The sequence below is a fragment of the Balaenoptera ricei genome, chromosome 3 (genome assembly GCF_028023285.1).
Source record: "Balaenoptera ricei isolate mBalRic1 chromosome 3, mBalRic1.hap2, whole genome shotgun sequence".
NCBI lineage: Eukaryota > Metazoa > Chordata > Mammalia > Artiodactyla > Balaenopteridae > Balaenoptera > Balaenoptera ricei.
In genome coordinates this window covers 169101510-169123671 of record NC_082641.1, presented here as the reverse complement: position 1 = coordinate 169123671, position 22162 = coordinate 169101510, and the positions used below count along the sequence as shown (strand labels likewise).

Below are 22162 nucleotides of genomic sequence, written 5' to 3'. Positions count from 1 at the left end.
CCTGCACACTGACGTTTATAACAACTTTGTTCATAATTGCCAAAACTTGGGAGCGACCAAGATGTCCTGCAGGAGGTGAATGGGTAAATAAACTGCGGTACATCCAGACAATGGAAAATTATTAAGTGCTAAAAAGAAGTGAGCTATCAAGCCAAAAAAAGACTCAGAGCAACCCTAAATACGTATTACTAAGTGAAGGAAGCCAATCCGAAAAGGCAACATACTATGATTCCAATTATATGACATTCTGGAAAAGGCAAAACTACGTGGTTGCCAGGGGTTAGGGAGGAAAAAGGGGTGAACAGGCAGAACACAGGGAATATTAGGGCAGTGAGAATACTCTGCATGATATCATAATGATGGATACATGTCATTACGCATTTGTCCAAACCCACAGAATACACAACACCAAGAGTGAACCCTAACTATAGACTTTGGGTGATCATGATGTGTCAACATAGGTTCATCAGTTTTAACAAATATACTATTCTGGTGGGGGATGTTGATAATGGGGGAGGCTGTGCATGTGTCGGGGAAGGGGGCACATGGGAAGTCTCTGTACCTTCCCCTCAATTCTGCTGCGAACCTAAAACTGCTCAAAAAATAACATCTTAAAAAAAAATCAAGAGACGAAAGCAAGAAGTCGTTCAAAGAGGGAAGGGAGCAGATGGCTGAATTTAAAAAAGACTTGCAGCAACCAGGACGTGGATTTAAAGTGATTTGGTTCCTCTGAGAAAAGCAGACTGGGGAATTCGCCCACTGGGGCAGGGGGGCAGCTCCTAACGGGGTGGGTCTCCTCTAAGCTCACAAGCTTGCCTCTTCCTGGCCTCAGCTGCTGATTCATGCTGATTCTCCTCCGAGATGCTGAGAGGCAGCACCCAAGAGCCCCCCATGGGTATGCCTGTCTGCGAGGAGCATAACAGCTCACTATGGGCCCCGGGCACAGGTGCAGGGGATTCTACAACGAAGACTCCCTCTGACTGGTGTAATCCCACGCACAGGGTTAACCAAAGTTACCACTTCGGTGTCTTTTCCTTCCAGACTTTTTCCACTGCAGATTTATTTGAACAGAGCTGTGATTCTATTTTCCGCATCCTGATATTTTAAGAATTTCTTAACCCGACAACATAAGGCTTTCCTGTTAGAATGCAGTGTAGCATGGTGGTGAAGGCATCTCCACCAACTGGCCTCCTTGCCTTGCTCACCTGTTAAAGGCCAACACGCCAGGTTGTTGTAAAGAACAACACGGTTCGCCCGGGTGATGTGTTAGAGTCACACGTGGCTTGAGGTGTGCTGGCTGCTACCGCCTTCAACAACTTGCCTTCCGAGAGCCACGATTCCACTGGGGAGATGCAGTCATAGGAGTTTAGCCCACTGGGGCTGGACTTTCATTGTGTTACTAATTTTTCAAGACTATGACAGTGCTATATATATAACATTATTTCTGGGGATGGCATCTCAGAAGTAGAATGACTGGTCAAAGGGACAGGTATTTCCAGCTTCTTTACAGATGAGCACAGCTATTACAATTGTTTCCCAAAACTCATAGCTGCTGGGAAATCAGAAGAGAAGGGCCTAGAGCGGCAGGAACACGGGGTGGCTGTTAGATTTGGGGGTGAGAGGAGCAGCCTTGTATCTGACCCCATGCAAAGATGAAACAGTCTGCTTGGTATGAACCTGCATGCCTTGCCCAGGCCCGGACGCCTGATCCTCCCTCGTTTACTATTTCCCCAATGTGTGGAGTGCCAACTGTAGTTCAGCTCTGGTGTTGAAATGAACACCCCCAGACCACGCTGGTCACCTTCAGCTACTTCTCTGCCAGACACCCCCAGGCTCTGTCCTCATCCGTGGCAGTCACCCTCTAGCCTCCATCAAAGCCACACCCAAAAAGCTGGATGCCTGCCAGTAATGCCCCCACAAGGCGCAACCGCTGCAGGGAGGGCCTGGAGTCGCTTGTGGTGATAATGTCTCTTTGCTTTGACCCCAGGGAAAAGGCTCGGCTGGAGCTGCTGAGCCCTGGACCCCTGTGACCAGGGAGAGCCACCTGCGCTGGGGGTTTTGTACAGAATTCCATTACCTCGCCCACCTTGCCTGCGATAGATTTTTTGTCAGCTCTTGTAACGCTGAGTGACAGTATATTAAGTTTCCTGTTTAAATAAACTTACTTAGGTAAACGAAGAAAAAAAAAAAAAAGACGTAGTGACTTAGACCGTAACACTGTTAACACTGGTCCGGGTATGGTGGCCGATATCACTACATTGTGAGGAGATCCTGGGTCTCCTGAACTCTAGACCCAAACACCCCACAGCCCCCATGAAAGCTCCTAGCTGCCCAGGTACCAGACACAGGGACACCTGAAACCCTCAGCAGCCCTTCCCCACCCCCGGCCCCACCCGATGGTTCCCTTCTGCCCCCATGTGCCTCAACCTGGTGTGCCTGACCACCCTCCACAACCGTGGCCAGATGATCCTGGAAGAACAGCTGACCCTGTCACTCCCTACGCAGACCCTCCAAAGGCTCTCAGTGGACACCTGAGCCCTCTGGGACCCAGCCCGGCCCGGCTCCAAGGCCCATCTGCACTGCGTCAACGCTCACCCTGCTCCCCGCCAAGGTGGCACAGCGCCCGCCATCTCTGTCGCTTCACTCCTGCGTGGCAGTCCCTCCAGACGCCCTTCACTTTGCTCCGTGTCTAGCTCACGCTGGCTCACATGTAGTAGATGCGACTGGCCGCCTGCCCAGCATCCACACCTTCTTCTTTCTTCCTGAGTCCCTGATGGTGTCTAGAGCTGCAGAATCAACCAGCCCAGATGGCTGCTGCTCCAGCACTTTCGTTAAAAGCGCCATCGCATCTCCTCACTGACTGAGTGGGGACTTGTGTTACTCGTGGCCAAAAGTGTCCTCATGGGTGCATCGCCTCCACAACAGGTTCAACGTCCACCTCACAAACCTCTGCCGGTCCCCGCCCTGCAGCAGTGACCACCCCACCCACACCCCAACATCCGGCCCCCCCCATCAGCCTTCCCCCACAAAGAGCTGGGGCTGAACCCACCCAACGAATGACAGAGCCGGGGGAGCACAGACCCAGCCTGAGGGAGTGGTGTGTGACTTCGTGGCTGGGGACAGCAGGGAGGCCGGGATGCTTGTCCCACCCACTCTGTGGAACCTGCACACAGGCTGTGGGTTCCCCCTCCCCAGAGCCTGAGGTATCACATTCCCTGCTTTCCTGCCATTTCCCTTGTCGTAAAGATGAGACCCTCAGGATGCAAACAGTGAACAACGATTCTGTGAGTTTCTGCTCGAGAGCCTGGCCTATTCTGTTACAAGGGAGCAAGGCAAGTGCTAGAGACTTTCTCCATGAGGCACCTGGAAAACACAAGGCCCCAAAGGTCCCCACACACCTGCCTCAGAGATGATTCAGGGCACCAATGTGCACTTGGGGAATGCCTATGGGGTGGCAGGGCTAAACTCTGTGGTCAGAAACTCCTGGACCTGAGTCCTGGCCCTGCCAACTTCTTGCCATGGGACCCTAGCACGTCTCAATACCACACCAAGCCCGTTTTCTCAGCGGGGGAGCTGTGACTAGGGTGAGAGGTTACCTCTCCAGTGGGTTCCCCCCCCCCGCTTACCTGAATGCCTGGTTCTCGCGGTTGTTCTGGAGGGCAATGGTTTCCACCTCGGGACCCCCATCCGCTATGAACCTGGCCAACTTTTCTGCGAGGTTCTTGACCTCTTCGTCCTCTGGGGGTGAAACTTTAAGCAGGCTGTCAGTACTGAGCTCAACTCACCACACCCAACAGCCTAATTTCTGCTAAGAACCCCGGGCAACAAGAGGGGTTTATTTTAGGAACAATACAAAGAAAAACAGGCAAATGGGAATCAGATTACTGCACTGGAACCAAACACCTGAATTAATATAATAATATATCTTGAGCCTCTGCCCCCCACACCCGACCCCTTCCCACCCCATATGTCTGGGGGTTTTGGACACACACTGGGACATGGGAACAGAATGTGAGGGACAGTCTGGGTCCAGGCTGGAGGAGAGATGGGAATCCCCACCTCAGCCTTTCTGCTGGCAGCTGTCCTCCCAGGTCACATGGGGGGGATGGGCCTGGCCCACCTCTCCTGGGAAGAAGGTCAGGGCAAGGGATTGCAAGTGACAGACATGATGAACCGACGTCTGTGGCCCACATTTGGCTTAAACATCAATCCCCCTGCTGCCCACCAGCACCTGGCTGGGGTTTCACTTCATTACAGCTGGAGACCAGGCAGCATCTCACCCTCCCCTGACACTCATCCCACCAGCTGACCGTTTTTGTCTCCTGGACCCCCTCGACAAGTGTCAGTCACTGCATTTGTCTCTAGCTGTCCTCAGTGCCCAGCATGCAGCAGGTGCTCATTAGCACTTGTGAAAATGACCATGAACCAAGGGGCAAGTGTTCCTCTCCTGTGCCCCCTTTACATGCACAGGGCTGAGCTCCTGGACATGACCTTGACCTTTACCTTGACCCTTAGATTTCCCCACTCCTCAGAGCACCGGCAGGGAGGGCAGTGCTGGTCCCAGCATGACCGCAGCTCCCTGGGAGGGCACAGACCTGCACTGTCAACGCCACCCCACGCCACGACGGGTTCCAGGAAAAGGAACCCCGATTCCACCTGGGGCGTGGTTTGTCCACACGCCTCCCTAGAACCTCCCACCCCCTTCAGCCACCTACCTTTCTGAGAGGCTGCCTGCAACTTCTGTGCTTCCTTTCTTATCTCAGCCACCTTCTTTCTGTAGTAGAGGAATTCCCTGCTATTCTTATCATGCAAAAACCTGGAGAAGAGTTTTGTAAAACAAAGTGGAAAATGAGCAACGGGGATGGGTGGACCCATGCAGCTTCTGAAGACATACTGTGCAAAAGCAAGCTGGTGAGCAGAGACACCTTGATGGGGCCCAAAAATAAGTCTCCACACCACACTGGGGCCCCTTGCTACCTCTGGTGTGAATTAGAAAGCTCTCAGAACAGTATCTGGCCCACGCAAGGAAGCACCCAGCCCCGGCCAGCTTCAGTCACCACCAGGGTTTTACAAGAACATTTGCATGTACTAACATGTGGCAAGAACATTAAGTAGCAGTGGCCTTCCCCTCCCAGAAATACTTACGAAAATGCTGGGTTATCCTTGTAGTTCTCCATAGCTACTTTTTCTAACTCGGGGCCTCCTTCTGCCACAAAGCGGGCCAATTTCTCTATCACTTTCCGAGTCTCGGCTCCCTCTGGGGGTGAAACTTTAAGGAGGCTGTCAGTACTGGGGTTCAACTCACACACCCCACAGTCAACAGGCACACTCTCTCTACGGACCACAAGGACAGAGGGGTCGGGGGAGAAGAGGGTGAAATGCGGGAGGTTGTCGGGCGTCCCGGGTCCATGCACAAAGCACCATGATGAGGGGTGAGTCGGTCTAGACAGCCTTTGCGAGACATGCTGGAGGGAGAAAAGTGTGTGAGCCTCCCAAAGGCCAAGCCAGTCCCCAGGCTGGCAGGGAGATGTTGGAAAACATAGCCAGCCTCCCCCTCCTTTTGTGGAATGCTCAATTCCTTTCTTTACCAGTGTTCAGTACAATAAATCAATTCCCTTTCATCCTTCAAAGACAAATTCTTTTTTTAAAATATCATTACAAACTCTGATTTAAAGACATCAGTGGGTTTCAATCCAACACAATTAATATCATCACAGAAGCTCAATCACCCCCTCTGTGGCCAGTGGAGCCTCTTCAAGCTGGCTCCTGAGGCCTTTGGACATGACCCCAGTCTCTGATGGCCTCCTCGACATCTGCTGGGACAGGGCACTTCAGGATCATCTCAGACGCTTCCTGCCCAGACCTAGAGCCAGCCATTTCTCCAAGAAGTCCTGGTTTCCGTGAGTGAGAACATGTGTTTCCAGACCAACATGTTTGGGAGCTAGGGACACTCATTGCAACGGGCTTAATTGTTACCTCAGAGCACTTCCAGTGAACACCACCAAAAAATATATTTTTGTATTAGTCTCCACTTTGAGCCACATGGAACTTGCTTTTGTATTTACTGCTGGCCTGTTTCTGAGACTGTCAGCCACCATACAGCTCACATCCGTCATATGAAAACTCCCAGAAGAAATTTCTTGATGTCAGTCAGTGCTTAGGAATGTTTGCTCCTCCTGGCAATGGGGCCAGACACTGAGCCTGTGGCCACTCTTATTCCCCTTGTTGCTTGTACTGCCAGGAAGCTCGCGGTGGGGGGGGTACAACATGTGGCCTAAGGAGGACCTATAAGAGGTCTCAGAGACATTCTGCGTCTACCTTTTCCCTAAGCCTCACCCCCCTCCCACATGCCTGGCAATGACCCTGACCTGGTCACTTTACAAGCACAGGTGCTTTTCTGAGGTTCTATCAACAGCAGGCCATAAAAGCCTCAAGGGCCTTGAGACACCCACTGCCCCTCATAAAGTGGCAGTTCCCAGCAGGGTACCATTGAACTGCCAGGGCCCCTCTCTGAGGAAACACCACACTCACTGATTCCATTCTGACTAATGCTCCAAGGTTCGAGGTTGGTCACTGATCTGTTTAGATGCACAGCCTGAAGCCAGCACCCTCATCCAGAACAAGAGGCCTAGAGGCTGTCATGGCATGATTATATGGTCACTTCAGTCTGTCCTGTCAGGGAGACATGACCGTGCTAGCCATCCTGGAGCAGAGGTGGCCCAGGGCCAGGACTTCACATAGCTCGTTCTCCACACAGCACCGAAGTCTCGTTCTGAATATGGACACGGCTGGACGCACTAGGAGTGCCACCATCACCACCCTCCTCCACCCTCCTCCACCATGGGGCTGGAACTGGCTCACCCAAGGCCAATGACTGTCCTTCCCTGGGCAGGAGAGCACACCCTCCAACCCGCACGCTCATACCTCTGGCCCAAACTCGTGGAGACAAGTACCCGCACTGAGGAGCTCCTCTTCTAGTATTGGATGAGGAGGGCACAAGTGAACGCTCCCCTGAGAACGCCCCCGCCCCCCGGGAGGCCAGCCCCCACACAAGTGGACAATGGGTCCCACAGCTCCCAGGATGAAGCCCACACTCTGCAGCCCCTCCATGCTCCCCATGCTCTGCTCCCCACCCTTTCCTTCCCCTCCCTCATCCTGAAGGGCCCCACCCAGACCCTTGGCTCAGCCTGGAGCACCCCTCACCCCCGGCTGTGCGTCCCCGGTGGCCACGGGCCCTGCCTGCGGGGCTGAGCAGCAGCCGTGGGAGGAGGGCAGCAGCCCCGCACCTCACCTTTGATCTCCAGCCACTGCTCATAGTCCTCCTCCTCGTCCTCGTCAGGAGACTGGAAGACACTCGGGCGGCTGGCCACGGGCAGCTGCTTGGCGTGCACGTAGTTCTTCATCTGGCCCGGCGGGCTACTGATGAGGGGGGGCCTCTTCCCGGTGCGAGCGAGCACGCGCGGCGGGGCAGCGGGCGCACTCGGGGGGGCATCTTGGGATACAAGGAAGGATACCCACACTCGAGGTCTGTGGTGCAGGTTTCCTCATCTTCTTGCCTAACCTGCATGCCCCGAGCCCCAGGTGGCTGGGTTCTTAACTTCTAGCACAGCACTGGCAGGCAGTGGGTGATGAGAAGCACTCAGGGAGGACGCCACCCCCATTTTACAGATGAGGACCCCTGAGGCTCAGAGAAGAACCTATTGTGGTCACCCAGCCCGGGACTCTGCAGGTGGCAACTCTGGCAGTAGGTGCCTCTGATGCCTATATCCACAGACTAGGGATGCTGCAGCTCTTCCGGATAAGACCTGAATCCCCACGTCCAGCTTACACCCACTCCCTCTGGTTGTCAGTAGCGGGCTGGAGCCAGTCTATTTGGGACTTTTCAAACACAAGTCATGGCATGAGACCCTGCAGTGAAGAGCTCATATAGCCCTTCCTCCCTCGCTGTGGGCAAACTTAGCCTTGGGTTAACTGTCTTCACTGTTACCTGGGAAACCTGACAAAGGTTGAAGGTCAGCTGTTTCACCAGTAACTTTCTTACAGTAAAAATGAGACTGATAAACTGCACAACCACAGATACAGGTGGGCTTCCCACAGGTGGTGATTCTCACACCTGGCATGTCCCATGGGGCTCCTGTGGGCCAAGCGCCCCCGCCCGAAGAGGGTCCTGTTCCTTGCACCTGGGCTGCCGCTCTAACTCAAGCCTCAGTCCCACAACCCTGGGGCATGCTTACTCCTGGCCCCTACCCCCTGGATCGAAACCTGGCTTCTTTGTCTCCACTTCTTGAGGGTAAGCATCTAGAGGGCAAGGTCTGCACTCTCCCCTTGGGCGTTTAGTGGGAGGATGAGTAGAATGAGAACGCTCAATGAACAAGGGGTGAGAGGAACAAGTCTAAGGTGGGACCTGCCATTTCTGAGGTGCTGAGGGACCCTTGGGAGAGAAAGCCAGCAGGGGGAGCTCTAGGAGGAGGTGAGATGGGACAGGGGGCACTGCACTCACCTGTGCTGGTCTGTGCCTTCTGCAACTTCAGAAACTGCTGCAAGAAGCTGCCGTCGTTGGCAAACTTGTTGGAAACATTAGAGTTGTGTGCGTTTGCAATTCTAGACCCGAGACAGAGGACAGACAGGGTAAGCCTTGAGAAGAGGGGAGGGAGCACGCCTTGTCGGCCTCAGTCCCACCCCCACCCCTGTGTTCTCACCTAAGGGGACCCAAAACAGGCCCCCAAAGAAGCCAGGGAACAATTGAGTGCACAGAGCAGTCTTCAGAGTAGTAAGATGGAACAATCTTGTTCTAGTGAAAGCAATCCTATCTGTGCTGGTGTTCTCTCTACCCGCATGTTGACCTTCCAGGTCCAAAGGGCCTCCCCAAAAAGATGGCTCAGAAGCACCTGCCGTACTTATTGTTAACAAATCATCTGGTCTATCACTGATTCTTACGTCTGTTTTCCCAGCTAGACTGTAGAGTTCTCAAAGGCAGGGCCTGTGTCTGTACCTGCGTGTGACCGCAGTTCCATGCCTGGGTCAGCCAGCGCTTCTGTGGGTTTCACATGTGCAGAGGAAAATACCCAAAGCAATTTCTTGGTGGGAGAAACATAGGGGAATTTTATATTTTTATTACTTTCTCTTTTTGAAAAGAGTATGTTTTATTTTGAAAAAAGAAAAATTTATTTTTAACGAACACAAAAGCAAACCCAGGGGCCTAAGTGTTTAATTCAAATTCATTTTTCCTTATCATAAAAGTGATAGAGACTCATTATGAGCAAATGGGAACATGGAAAAAAACAGAAATACAGAAAGCAAGGAGAAAACCCTAAAAAAGTCTCCTCACCTCACAAAAGCCACAATTAATACTTTGATATACTTCTTTGATTTGCCCCTTAGATTAGAAATAGAGGAAATAAGGCTGTGATCATAGCATATATTCTACTTCTTTCATCTTTTCCTACAGCATACTATCTTGCTCTAACCTCAGAAACTCCTCGTATGTGCTGCTTTTAGGGGCACATCCATCATACAGACACACCCAATAACTGGAAAAGCTCAGGGAGCCCACAGGTCTGAACTTTTTCCTTTAAAGTAAAGTTTAATCCTCCTAGAAATCCGTTCTAATGAAGTAAAAGTGGAAAAAAACCTAAGTAGTCAACAAGGGGCACTGGTTAAATAAATTACGAGACATCCATAAGGCAGATAGAGTGGCCCTGAAAAGTTAAAGTGTTATAAATAAAGCAACCAAGCACAACGTTAAATGAAAAACAAAAAGGCACGATGTAAAACAGTATCTACAGGGTGCTCCTACTTATGTAAAAATATATTTGACTGAAAAATTGTTACAAAAATCCATCAAAATGCAACCAGCACTTGCCTCTGGGTTGCAGGGTTACAACTGATTTTATTTCTTCCTCATTTTCTTCTCCTCTACTTCCCAGGTTTTCTACCACATATATGAATTATCTTTAAAGTTAAAAAACAAAAGAGAGAGAGAAGGCAGTAAAAGTTATTTTATATGAAAGAGAAAGTTCTGCTGATAACCAGCCTTGGCATTAAACAAGCAGGGCCTTCTAGTGACCCTGGCCCTGTCCTCATGCTGTGTGCACCTCCCTCAGGAGGGACAGAAAGAAGGCAGGGACAATGAAGGACAAGAAAATACTTCGGGGGGGGAATTCCCTGGTGGTCCAGTGGTTAGGACTCCACACTTTCACTGCCAAGGGCCCGGGGTTCAATCCCTGGTCAGGGAACTAAGACCCCGCAAGCCACACGGTGTGGCCAAAAAAACCCCCCCAGAAAACACTTCGGGTCAACAGCATGTCAGCACACGAATCCCACTTGAAAACCACCCATAACAAACGGCAGGGGCTTTCCTGGTGGCGCAGTGGTTAAGAATCCACTTGCCAATGCAGGGGTCATGGGTTCGAGCCCTGGTCCGGGAAGATCCCACATGCCATGGAGCAACGAAGCCCATGCGCCACAACTACTGAGCCTGCGCTCTGGAGCCCGCGAGCCACAACTACTGAAGCCCGTGTGCCACAACTACTGAAGCCTGCGCGCCTGGAGCCTATGCTCCGCAACAAGAGAAGCCACCGCAATAAGAAGCCCTCGGCAACTAGAGAGAGCCCACCCACAGCCACGGAAGACCCAACGCAGCCAATCGATAAATAAATAAATAAATAAATAAATAAATAAATAAAATCTATTAAAAAAATGGCAAGGGTTATCACACAGCTGTTAAATGATGGCTTTTGATGAACAGATAAACAAAACATGGTCCATCCACACAATGGAATATTATTCAGCCAACAAAAAAAGGAATGAAGTACTGACACATGCTACAAAGTGATGAACCTTGAAAACATCATGTCCAGTGAAAAGAGCCAGACACAAAAGGCCGCGTATTACATGAAATATCTAGAATAGGTAAATCCACACAGACAGAAAGTAGATTAGTCGTTGTCAGGGGCTGAGGGAAGAGGGAATGGGGAGTGATTGCTAATGGGCATGGGGTTTCTTTCTGGAGTGACAAAATGTTCTGGAATTAGTGATAATAGTTGCACAATGCTATGAATATACTGAAAATCACTAGATTGTATAGTTTTAAAAGTCAATTTTATGGCATGTAAGTCATATCTTAATATGAATAAATAAAACTTTAAAACTGTGACGGTTCTAAAGAGTTGTAACGCACGGGTTGGGGGGAAGCTTTTCCTTTAAAAAGTGGGGGTGGGGTGGGAAAGCAACATATGAAATTGACCACAATTTAGTGAAACAAAGCAATGACATGGGAAGGGAATATATCAAAATTGTTCTCTTGAGGCAACCTGAATGTTTCTTATTTCTGCAGCACGAAATTCTAAGGTGTTCTAAGCTTTTACAATGGGGAAAACAACCTTATTTTCAAAGCTACCTGTACTCTGCACCCACCCACCTGATGTTCCTTTTTGGCTGCCTGATCCTGGCGCTGAGATCCAGCAGCCTCCAGGGGGTCCTCTTGGAAGCAGTCCTACAGGCCTTTCCCATCTTTGTGCAAGTCCTTCCATAACCCCAGGGGTGACAGCCCACAAGCCCACCCACAGATCACTCAACATCTAGTCCCCATGTTCCTGAATACCCTGGAGGTTCCAACAAGAATAAATTCTAAGTCCCGCCCTCAAGGAGAAGCCACGGACTCTTAGAAAAGGTGGGAGCTGGAACAGAGCCCTAGTGGAGGGCTAACATGCTCCACACTTCAGACCGCAGAGGAAGGGGCTTGTCTCTCTCAATCTCCACCCTGAAATTCTTGGATCTTGTCACCCTGATCACACCACCCCTGCTCAAAACTCTTGGGTGCCCTCAGAGTTTCTCAGGACAGTCAGGAGGAAACCCTCTCTCCTGGCTCAGAAACAGCCCCTTTGGTGCAGCAGCTTGAGCTGCCTGACACACAGGGGCTCACCTCCCTTCTGCCCTTTGCAGTCCTTTCCTGCTTCCTCAAAGGGCTGGCTCTGCCTGGGGCCTTCAGAATGCAGAGCCTCTTCTGCATCCCTATGGCAGCTGCTGTATCTGGGAGCACACTGCCTCATGTTACCTACCAGAGCTCTAGGGGTATAACTGGGACTCCCCCTCACAAGTAGACTGTGAGCCCCATAAAGGCAGAGATGGAATCTGGGTTTTTGCTCCGTGCAGTATTCTTGGCCCCTGGCCCACAACTGGTCAGCAGTAAATAACCACTGAGTGAAAGAGTTGGCAGCCATCCTCTGGGCTCCCATACACCCCTTGTTTCTCTCCTGTCACACAGCCTCCTGAAAGTGCACCTGTGTTCCTCCTTGCACCATCAGGCTGTGGCTAGATGCAGAAACACCTCGACTACTCTCGCAAGCAAAACCCTCTGTTGGTGACCCTCGAAGACCCTAATCCAGCCTCAGGGTAGACTTACTCGCCAGGATGCCGGGGCTGAGGGCTGGCCACCTGATTCTGCTTGGCTTTCTGCTCCATTTTGGCTTCAATTTCCCGTTTCTTCTGAGCAATGAGCTCCTCCTGGTGAAGGATGTTCATGTTCATTTTTCCAGACTTGGGAGGAGCAACCCCAAACCACCGGTTAGCCTTTCCTGGGGAGGGAAAAGAAGCACATCAGAAATCACCTTTGCTCCAAAAACATGCCCAGCGGCTGCCATGGGAGCAGCCCAGATGCTGCCGCCTGCAGCAACTGACATTCAGATTGACATTCACAAGTCTGTTCCTTCATTTATTTAGCAAACATTTACTGAGTTATGCACCAGATGCTGTACTTGGTGCTAATCAAGACAGAAGGGCCCTCTGCCCATGTGGGATTCACCTCTGACTGAGGAGACAAAAGACTTGTAACAAAAAAGTAGTTGCAAAATCATGGTAAGAGCTCTCTGCTGGAAACAAAAAAAAACATGAGAAAGCATAACAGAGGACCACCTGTACAGCTAGGGCAGCCAGAAAATAACCGTTAAAAAAGGGGACATTTAAGCTAAAACCAGAAAGATAAAGAGGTGGCTTCCTGAAAAGCCACATGGGGAGTGATCTGGGCAGAGTAAGAAGCAGGGGTCCAATGTGGTCAGAGCAGGCGGTTCCAGGGGTGGGGCTAGCGGGGGTAGGGCAAGATAGGGAGTCTGAGTTTTACTTAAAGGGTTTTAGGAAGTGACAGGTGAGTATTAAGCCGATAAGATCCAACTGGTATTTTTATTTTTAAGATCATTCTGTCTACTGATTGGACAGAGTGCATAGGCAGCAAGGAGACCAATGAGGAGGCTTACTGGCTCCAAGCAAAAGATGATGGTGTCTTCAGACAAGGGTGGTAGCTGTGGAGATGGAGAAGACACCTCGAACGTTCCCCATGGGACTCAAAATAAAATCCAAATTCTGAAAGCCGATTTTCAAGACCCTGTCAGAGATGGCTCCCCTCCCCACTTCCACTTCATCCCTGACATTCTTCAAAATGATAAGCTCTCAAGGCCTTTGCACTTGCTGCCCCCTCTGCATAGAAGGCTCTGCCTTCCAGGCCTTCCAATAGTTGGCATCTTCTCATCTCAAATATCTTCTAGTCAAAAAGGTTTTCCTTGAGCACCCAATATCAGCAACCTGCACCTCCACTCTCTCATATCATTATAACTCACTCTCTGTAAATATTTCCTTTTTTATGCATTGTGATGCCCCAGTAGAAAGTAGCCTTCAGGAAGGCATGGCCCCGTTTTGGTTACCACTACATCCTCAGCAACTAGCACTGTGCCTAGCACACAATGAATATTTCCTCAATGTATCCCAGTCTGGGGGGGGCGAGCTAGGGCTGGCGGGGGGGAAGAATAAGGCTTGTGGTAAAGTAGGGGCTCTAAAGACCCAGGAAAATGTGTACAGGGAAGCCGAGTGCAGTTCAGAAAAACAGCTTTTCCAGAAAGCGGGATACAGGCCAGTCAGGAGCTGCCACGAAGAGAGAGGCGCAGGACAGCCCAAGGTTGCTACTGGCTCGGGGAGCGGAGCTCAGAGCAGCCCTGAAGGCGGTTATTTCGGAAAGCAGGCGCAGGGCAGATCCCGGTGGCGGCCTTTAAGGAAAGCCTGCCGTCCTCAGCAAACCAACGGGGTGGGGGGGGGAGGCGGGGTAACTGGGTCTGGGGTCTCGGGAGACGGGGGTGGTGCAGAAGCCGCCTCTTCCAGCCACCGGGAGGCTGAGGCTAAGGGCCGGCGGGTTGAGGCAGGCCCGACGGTAGGGCGAAGCAAGGACGCGTAGCCCGAAGACCCAGGCAGACGCTTGCGGAGAGGCGGGGGCTGTTACCTGCAACATCCCGGTTGTCCATCTTGAGACTCACCCAATCCCACAATGCTCCGGAGCCACCGGGGGCGAGGGGGGCGGGGGACGCTTGTTATAGTACGCATGGCCTGATGGGAGATGTAGTCCGCGTCGGCAAGCCACGCCCTGCCATTGCTTGGACACCTGGGGTCTTCACCCCAGGACTGCAAACCTCAGCCCATCGGAAATCTCCGGTCACAGTCCCGCGGACCAGAGGGTGTCGCCTTTTCTCAGACCTTCCCGGAGCCGCGGCCACTCCAAATACAAACTACATATTCCAGGATGCTTTCTACTGCAGCTCTCGCGAGAAACGCGAGGAGCTCCCGGCCCCGCCCCGCGCGCCTGCTTCCGCCTCCTTGTGGCGGCAGCTTGTTGTTGTGGAGGCTAAGATGGCGGCTCAGGCGGCGGCGGCGGCTCAGGCGGCGGCGGCCCAGGCAGCGCAGGCCGAGGCGGCTGAGTCGTGGTACCTGGCGCTCCTGGGCTTTGCCGAACACTTCCGCACTTCCAGCCCGCCCAAAATCCGCCTGTGTGTGCACTGCTTGCAGGCCGTGTTCCCCTTCAAGCCGCCGCAGCGCATTGAGGCCCGAACACACCTGCAGCTCGGCTCCGTGCTCTACCACCACACCAAGAACAGCGAGCAGGCGCGCAGCCACCTGGAGAAGGCGGTGAGCGCGGGCCGGGCCGCGAGGGTGGAGGCGCGGGCTCTTTTCCGAGCTTGGGCTGACGGGTCGCGACCCTGGCGGGCGGGGGCCGCCGGCGCCGGTCCTCAGGGACCTGGGGCGTGACTTCCGCACCAGCAGCAAGACCCCGAAGACGTGAGCCTCTCGGGACCCGAGGGAACTCGCCCTGTACCGTACTTAATGTTTCTGGTGACAGGCAGAGGCCTAGGACTCCGCTCCGGGTACTCCGAGAGTTGCCTCTTTCAGGAGCAACAGGGTCTCCAAATTCTTCAGATTTGCAGCAAGATGTCACCTTTTGGCATCTCTGGGGACGCCCCCAGATCGGCCAGTGAGTCCTGCAGCTTCTAGCTCCTCAGGGCTTAGCCCCGGGAGCATCAGCCTGAACGCTCCCTTCTTAAATGACTCGGGTATAGGGGAGTGTCCAGGTAACAGTCCAAGCATCCCTTAAGAATCTGAAGTTCGGTTTCTGAGGAAATCTCGGAAGGCATCCTCTCCCAGAACACGGAAGTCTGAGAAGGGTCTGGAGGGTACTGTGCCCCCATCAGTGATGAGGGGAGTCATAGGTGAGAGGCAGAGGCCCAGAGCCTGGAGGCAGTCGTTTGAGGTCCTGTAAAAGGCAGAACTGGGGCGGGGGGTGGGGGGGTGTCTGGATTCCAGGGCTCAGGGCTCCTGCTTTCTCCGTATCTACCTGTGACTTCTCTTCCTCCCACCATCCACTCATCCATCCCCTTCAGAGGGCAGGCCCTATCTTCCCATGTTGACCTGTGGGATCTTGGTGCCTCAAAGAATGGGGGAAGGTGGCCATCATTCTGCCCCTTCTGGCTGTGCAGTTGTTTCTACGCACAGCAACATTGCGCTCCTGTCATACGGTGTCTCCATTTGCCATTTACCCAGCTTTATTCTGCTTAGAGGAGAGACTCCTTGAATACAATCAACTTCGATTTTAAAAATGTGTTGATCTGAGGTAAATCTGAACCCGCCGGTGGCTAGTAACAAATTGCCTTTGGTAGGATAATCAGATCTTTGTTTTGCAGACTGTAAAGAGTTGGAAGGGGGCTTTAGTTCTTTCTTGATCCACTTCCTTGTTTTAGGAGTGAGGCAATATGGGCCCAGAGAGGTAAAGTGATTTGCCCAAAGCCACACAGCAACATATTAACAAAACTGAGCTCAAACCTAGGCTCAAGGGCTTCCCTGGTGGCGCCGTGGTTAAGAATCCGCCTGCCAATGCAAGGAACACGGGTTCAAGCCCTGGTCCAGGAAGATCCCACATGCTGTGGAGCAACGAAGCCCGTGCGCCACAACTACTGAGCCTGCGCTCTAGAGCTCCCGCACCACAACTACTGAAGCCTGCGCACCTAGAGCCCGTGCTCCGCAACAAGAGAAGCCACTGCAATGAGAAGCCCGCGCACCACAATGAAGAGTAGCCCCCTCTCGCCGCAACCAGAGAAAGCCCGCGCGCAGCAACGAAGACCCAACGCAACCAAAAATTTTTAAAAAATAATAATAATAATAAATAAATTTACAACAACAACAAAAAAATCTAGGGTCAAGATCGCCAGGGTCCATGCCAAGACCATAAGTCGTGGGGTTTTGTTTTGATTAATTAATTAATTAATTTATTTATGGCTGCGTTGGGCCTTCGTTGGTGTCGCGGTCTTTCTCTAGGTGCAGTGTGCGGGGGCTACTCTTTGTTACGGTGCACGGGCTTCTCATTGCGGTGTCTTCTCTTGTTGCAGAGCACGGGCTCTAGGCGCATGGGCTTCAGTAGTTGTGGCACACAGGCTCAATAGTTGTGGCTCGCAGGCTCTAGAGCGCAGGCTCAGTAGTTGTGGCGCACGGGCTTAGTTGCTCCGCAGCATGTGGGATCTTTCCGGACCAGGGCTTGAACCTGCGTCCCCTACATTGGCAGGCAGATTCTTAACCACTGCGCCACCAGGGAAGTCCAAGTAGTTGTTTTTGTGAAGTTCTTTTCTTTTATTCATTCAGCAGGTATTTAATCAGCTGACACTGGGTGCCAAGCCCTATTCTAGGTGCTGGGGATCAACAGTGACTAAAGCAGTCCCTGCCCACAGAAGCTTATGTTTTTGTGAGGGAGACAAACAATGAATATATAGTAAAAGGTTAGGCAGCTATAGAAGAACCATGAAAACCAGGGTGAAGATTGGAGTTGACAGCTATTTTTAGCAAAGGTAATGAGGGAGTCTCTATTTGTGGGAGTGACATTTGAACAGAGGCCTGAATGAGGTGGGGGAGCAAGCCTTGAGAACCGCTCAAGGTTTCAGGTCAATCCCTAGGAGTGCCTGAGCTGTCGGTGACTGGTTGATATCAGGGTCTCTGCTGAGCAGTGACGAGGCTGAGATCAAATGAAGTGTCAAGCTTCCTTGGGTGTGGGAAGGGTGGAGGCTGTGATTGCCCGGGCCTCACGGCCCAGTGCCTTTAGTGGATGTGCTGGTTCTGAAGCTCTCCCTTCTCTCAGTTAACAACAAATCCTGCCACCTCCTTTCCCTTGTCTTCAGGCCATTCAGCCTGTTTCTTTTTTCTTTTCTTTTTTTTATTTGAAATATCGTGGGGTTTTTTAAAAAATTTATTTAATTAATATATTTTTGGCTGCATTGGGTCTTTCTCTAGTTGTGGCACGTGGGCTCAGTAGTTGTGACGTGCGGGCTCTGTTGTTGTGGTGTGTGGGCTCTGTAGTTGTGGCGCACAGGCTCCAGAGCGCATGGGCTCTCTAGCTGTGGTGCACGGGCTCAGTTGCCCCGCAACATGTGGGATCTTAGTTCCCCGACCAGGGATCGAACCCACGTACCCTGCATTGGAAGGCTGATTCTTAACTACTAGACCACCAGGGAAGTCCCCCAACACCATTTGTTGAAGAGGCTGTCTTTTCCCCATTATGTATTCTTGCCTCTTTTGTTGTAGATTAATCGGCTGTATATAAGTATGGGTTTATTTCTGGGCTGTCTATTCTCCTCCATTGATCTATGTGTCTGTTTTTGTGCCATTACCATACTGTTTTTATTGCTGTAGGTTTGTAGCATAGTTTGAAATCAGGGAGCATGATACCTCCAGCTTTGTTATTTTTTCTTAATATTGCTTTGGCTACTCAGGGTCCTTTGTGTTTTCATAAAATTTTTAGATTTGTTCTAGTTCTGTGAGAAATACCATTGGTATTTTGAGAGGGATTGCATTGGATCTGCAGATTGCCTTGTGTAGATTGGTCATTTTAACAATATTAATTCTCCCAATCCATGAGCACAGTATAGCTTCCATTCATTTCTCTAGTCTTCATTTTCTTTCGTTGATGTCTTAGAGTTTTCAGAGTATAAGACTTTTACTTCCTTGGTTAGATTTATTCTTAGCTACTTTATTTTTTTTGATACAGTTGTAAATGGGATTGTTTTCTTAATTTCTTTTTCTGATATTTCGTTATTAGTGTATGGGAACACAACAGATTTCTGTATATTAATTTTATATCCTGCAACTTTACTGAATTCATTTATAAGTTATATTTTTTGGTGACATTTCTAGGATTTTCTGTATATGGTATCATGTCATGTGCAAACAGTGACAGTTTTACTTTTTCCTTTCCATTTAGCCTGTTTCTAGCAGTGTTTCATAGTCACTGTATATATTTTTTTTTTATAAACTTACTTAATTATCTTTGGCTGCGTTGGGTCTTCATTGCTGTACGCAGGCTTTCTCTAGTTGTGGTGAGCGGGGGCTCCTCTTCATTGCAGTGCACGGGCTTCTCGTTACAGTGGCTTCTCTTGTTGCAGAGCATGGGCTCTCGGTACACGGGCTTCAATAGTTGTGGCCCACGGACTTAGTTGCTCTGCAGCATGTGGGATCTTCCCGGACCAGGGCTCGAACCTGTGTCCCCTGCATTGGCAGGTGGATTCTTAACCACTGCGCCACCAGGGAAGTCCAGTCACTGTGTATATTGTCCTTATCATATTTTGCCCACTCAGTGCTGTCAAGGAGAAGCAGCCATGCCTCAGATTGCTTCCTTGTAGCTGCTTGGCTTTTGGACCCATAATTTAAATCCTTATCATTGTGGAGAGTTTTCCCTCGATTTTACAGAACCCTAAATCTTGTGGGGTCTTCCATAGAGCCACAGGGTACCCTCCGTAGGTCGCACTGTCGTTACACCTGGAAATACCTTTCTTTCTGTCAGGTGCATCCCCACATGAAAATTTGTTCAGATTTCAGTTGAAGTGCCATTCTCTGTAATGTTTTCCTTCTTTTGTTGTTTCTCATCTCCTTTTGTGTTGCAATGCAAGCATGCTTTTTTTAAACTTCATTCTTTATTAGTTGTGCATTTTTTCCAAATCAGGGAGCTGTCAACTTTTATTCTTTCCTTTCCTTTCCTTTCATTCTTTACTAGGTAAAGAATCATATAAGTGCTATAGGTAAAACTTTTAATTGACCTCTGAATTTAGTATTACATTCATCTTCCTTAACTATTATTTTCATCATCTTTTGCTTTTCCTATGAGAGACCGTAACCTCGTTTGTAATCCCTTTTTTTATATGTAAGGGTAGATTATTATTTCTGTTTCCTCAACTGTATTTGTAAGCTTTCCAGAAGGAATGTGTAATATACTCACCCATCTGCTTCATCAGTTCGTTTGTTAAGGGTTCCCATCAGAGGGATGGAGGGTATTTCTCCCTTTCCTCAGCAGCTTTATCCAAGTTGCAGCCATTGGTCTCTCAGTCGTACCTGCCTCTGCAGGCCTTCGGAGTACCTGCTGGCTGCCTCATTCCCTGGATCTATTCAGCAGGTCCTCTAACTATTACGGTACATGACAAGACACTTCACCAGAGAGCCTTCTCTTTTTGCTTATGGTTTTGGCAGGGATGTGGATGTATCTACAGAATTCTTTTTTTTTTTTTTTTAATTTATTTATTTTTCATTGTGTCAGGTCTTCATTGCTACACACGGGCTTTCTCTAGTTGCGGCGAGCGGGGGCTACTCTTGTTGCGGTGCAAGGGCTTCTCACTGCAGTGGCTTGTCTTGTGGAACACAGGCTCTAGGCACGCGGGCTTCAGTAGTTGTGGCTCGCAGGCTCAGTAGTTGTGGCGCATGGGCTTAGTTGCTCCACAGCATGTGGGATCTTCCCGGACCAGGACTCGAGCCCGTGTCCCCTGCATTGGCAGGCAGATTCTTAATCACTGCACCACCAGGGAAGTCCCCTCAACAGAATTCTTGACTCCTTTGTGACTCTGACTAAATCATTCATGATTATAAAGAATGTCGCTTTACATAGAAATCTCTTGGCTAGATACTTTGTGAAGCTATTTCTACAGGTTTTGTCAGATTGTGTTCTTTTTCATTTCATTTTTGCCTTGTTGTCTTTCCTCTTGCTACATACTATTCCTGTGTAAATTTTCAGTCTTCTTTTATATTTTACTGTTTTTCAAACAGTTCCATTTCAGTCATTTGTGCTTCCACTGTGGAACTGAGAATCTTTATATCTGTACTTAGATGTGTATTTATTTCCCCCTTAACTTTCTTAATTTATCTGGAAAGTGCATCATCATCCTTAGATTTTGCTGATTTGAAAGCCACAGAGGAAGAAATGCTACTTCTCTGGAATGGATTGTTCGTTATTTGGTATAATTCAGGCAGTCATTCTTTGGACAGTGGTCTTTTGTGACTGCAGCATCTGTGTTGATGCCATGTTTGCTTTCTCTGTGTGTTTGCAATGGGGCTACTTTTTAGTGGTTGTTCGTCTGACTTAGAAAGCAGCTCCAAACTGCCAGTCAGACACTCCTTAATGGTGCTTGCAGGTTTAGCCCGAGAGTCTATGGCTACCTTCCCAGCAAGTGATTAAAAGCTTCCCTTTCTTATTTTAAGGCCTGAAAGGGCTCAATTCTGGGCCTTTCATCATCAGGCACAGATGGAGCACATCTTTCATCCTTTAGGATCACGGCTGTGTCCTGGTAAATTCCATGCTACATCAGCTGGGAGCAGAACCTGGTACAGAAGCTGCATTTGCAGAACTTGGTGTTAAGCATTTTCATGGAAGAGTATCTGTGCTTCCTCCCGTTTGCAGTTCCATTTTCTTCACTCATTCTCTGAGTCTCATCTGACTTCAGGAAGTAAAATGTGTTTAGGAACCTTTACTTCATGATTCTTCCAACTTGCCCCCTGTCTCCCCTGCAACCCCTACTTCTTCCGGTTCCTGCCTGAGAATTATTATAGTATTCTTGGTGCCTTCCACATGCCAGGCCCTGCGTTCATGGTTCTTGGAGCACTGTCTCTTTGGATCCTCACCAGACCCACTAGGTAGAGACCACTTCCGACTTGCCGATGACAGTACTGACCGGGCTGCTTGTAGCCATGGTCACATGGCAGAGAGAGGCAAGGCTGGCTCCTGAATGTTGTGCTTCCACCCCAGAGGAGTTGCAGTTGATAACTATTTCTACACATTTTGGTGACTTAAAAAAACCTGATTTTTAAGAAAAAGTTACCTTGGTTATGAGGTACAAGAAGGCTTGAAACACTCAGCCCTGAACTGAATGCCCTAGGAATGAGAAGTGTGCTGATCCCAGCCCTTCCACCCCTCAGGGTGCGTGCTAGCCCTGTGGTGACCCTTGCTTTTCCTGAGAACCCCAAGGTGACCCCAGAGGCTTCTGGTAGGGTCATCCACACCTCTGCCTCACACCTGCAGGCTTCCTGGCAGTGACGGGACTCTCACTTTGGCTGCTTTCCCATGACAGGAAGAAGACATAAAAGCTGTATTTTAATGTTACAAAGTAAAACATAGGTTGAGGTAGCAACCTTGGGTAATTTGTGAGATGGACGTATTTTCTAATATCTAGATTTCTGATTATGAATTTATGTTGCAAGTGTTAAAAAAGGTACAAAAGCCAAGTGATTTGATTGGCTTCTGACTGACAATCCTGGGGAAGTGACTGGCTCACCTTGACATGGAGCTAGTCCTACAGCTTCAGAAATGGGTCATCTCGGGGACGGCTCAGGGGTCACTGACACTGATGCCTGAGCAAGAAACAGTGACATTTAAAGACAAAGAGATGTCTGATGCCACTTAGGAATTAGAATTTTGTGTTTAAAAAGCATAAGCCTGGGCTTCCCTGGTGGCGCAGTGGTTGAGAATCCGCCTGCCAATGTAGGGGACACAGGTTCTATCCCTGGTCCGGGAAGATTGCACATGCCACAGAGCAACTAAGCCCGTGCACCA

The 22162-nt window shown here is 50.1% G+C and overlaps 2 protein-coding genes across 3 annotated transcripts in view; one reads left to right on the top strand and one right to left on the bottom strand.

Annotated features, from left to right (window-relative positions):
• The window catches only part of SUGP1 (SURP and G-patch domain containing 1), a 29296-nt gene extending 14917 nt beyond the window's left edge, over nucleotides 1-14379 (bottom strand). The window contains 8 exon segments of the mRNA XM_059918030.1: nucleotides 3627-3750; nucleotides 4716-4816; nucleotides 5146-5269; nucleotides 7292-7492; nucleotides 8501-8601; nucleotides 12404-12575; nucleotides 14264-14337; nucleotides 14339-14379. Of these exon segments, the coding sequence (XP_059774013.1) occupies nucleotides 3627-3750; nucleotides 4716-4816; nucleotides 5146-5269; nucleotides 7292-7492; nucleotides 8501-8601; nucleotides 12404-12575; nucleotides 14264-14337; nucleotides 14339-14364 (923 nt within the window). The 5' untranslated portion in view covers nucleotides 14365-14379.
• A 270-nt stretch (nucleotides 14380-14649) lies between these two features.
• Nucleotides 14650-22162, top strand: part of MAU2 (MAU2 sister chromatid cohesion factor) — a 31734-nt gene continuing 24221 nt past the window's right edge. For both annotated transcript variants that reach the window (XM_059918029.1, XM_059918028.1), the window contains exon 1: nucleotides 14650-14943. In XM_059918029.1, the coding sequence (XP_059774012.1) occupies nucleotides 14668-14943 (276 nt within the window). In that variant the 5' untranslated portion in view covers nucleotides 14650-14667. The remainder of the gene's footprint in view (nucleotides 14944-22162) is intronic.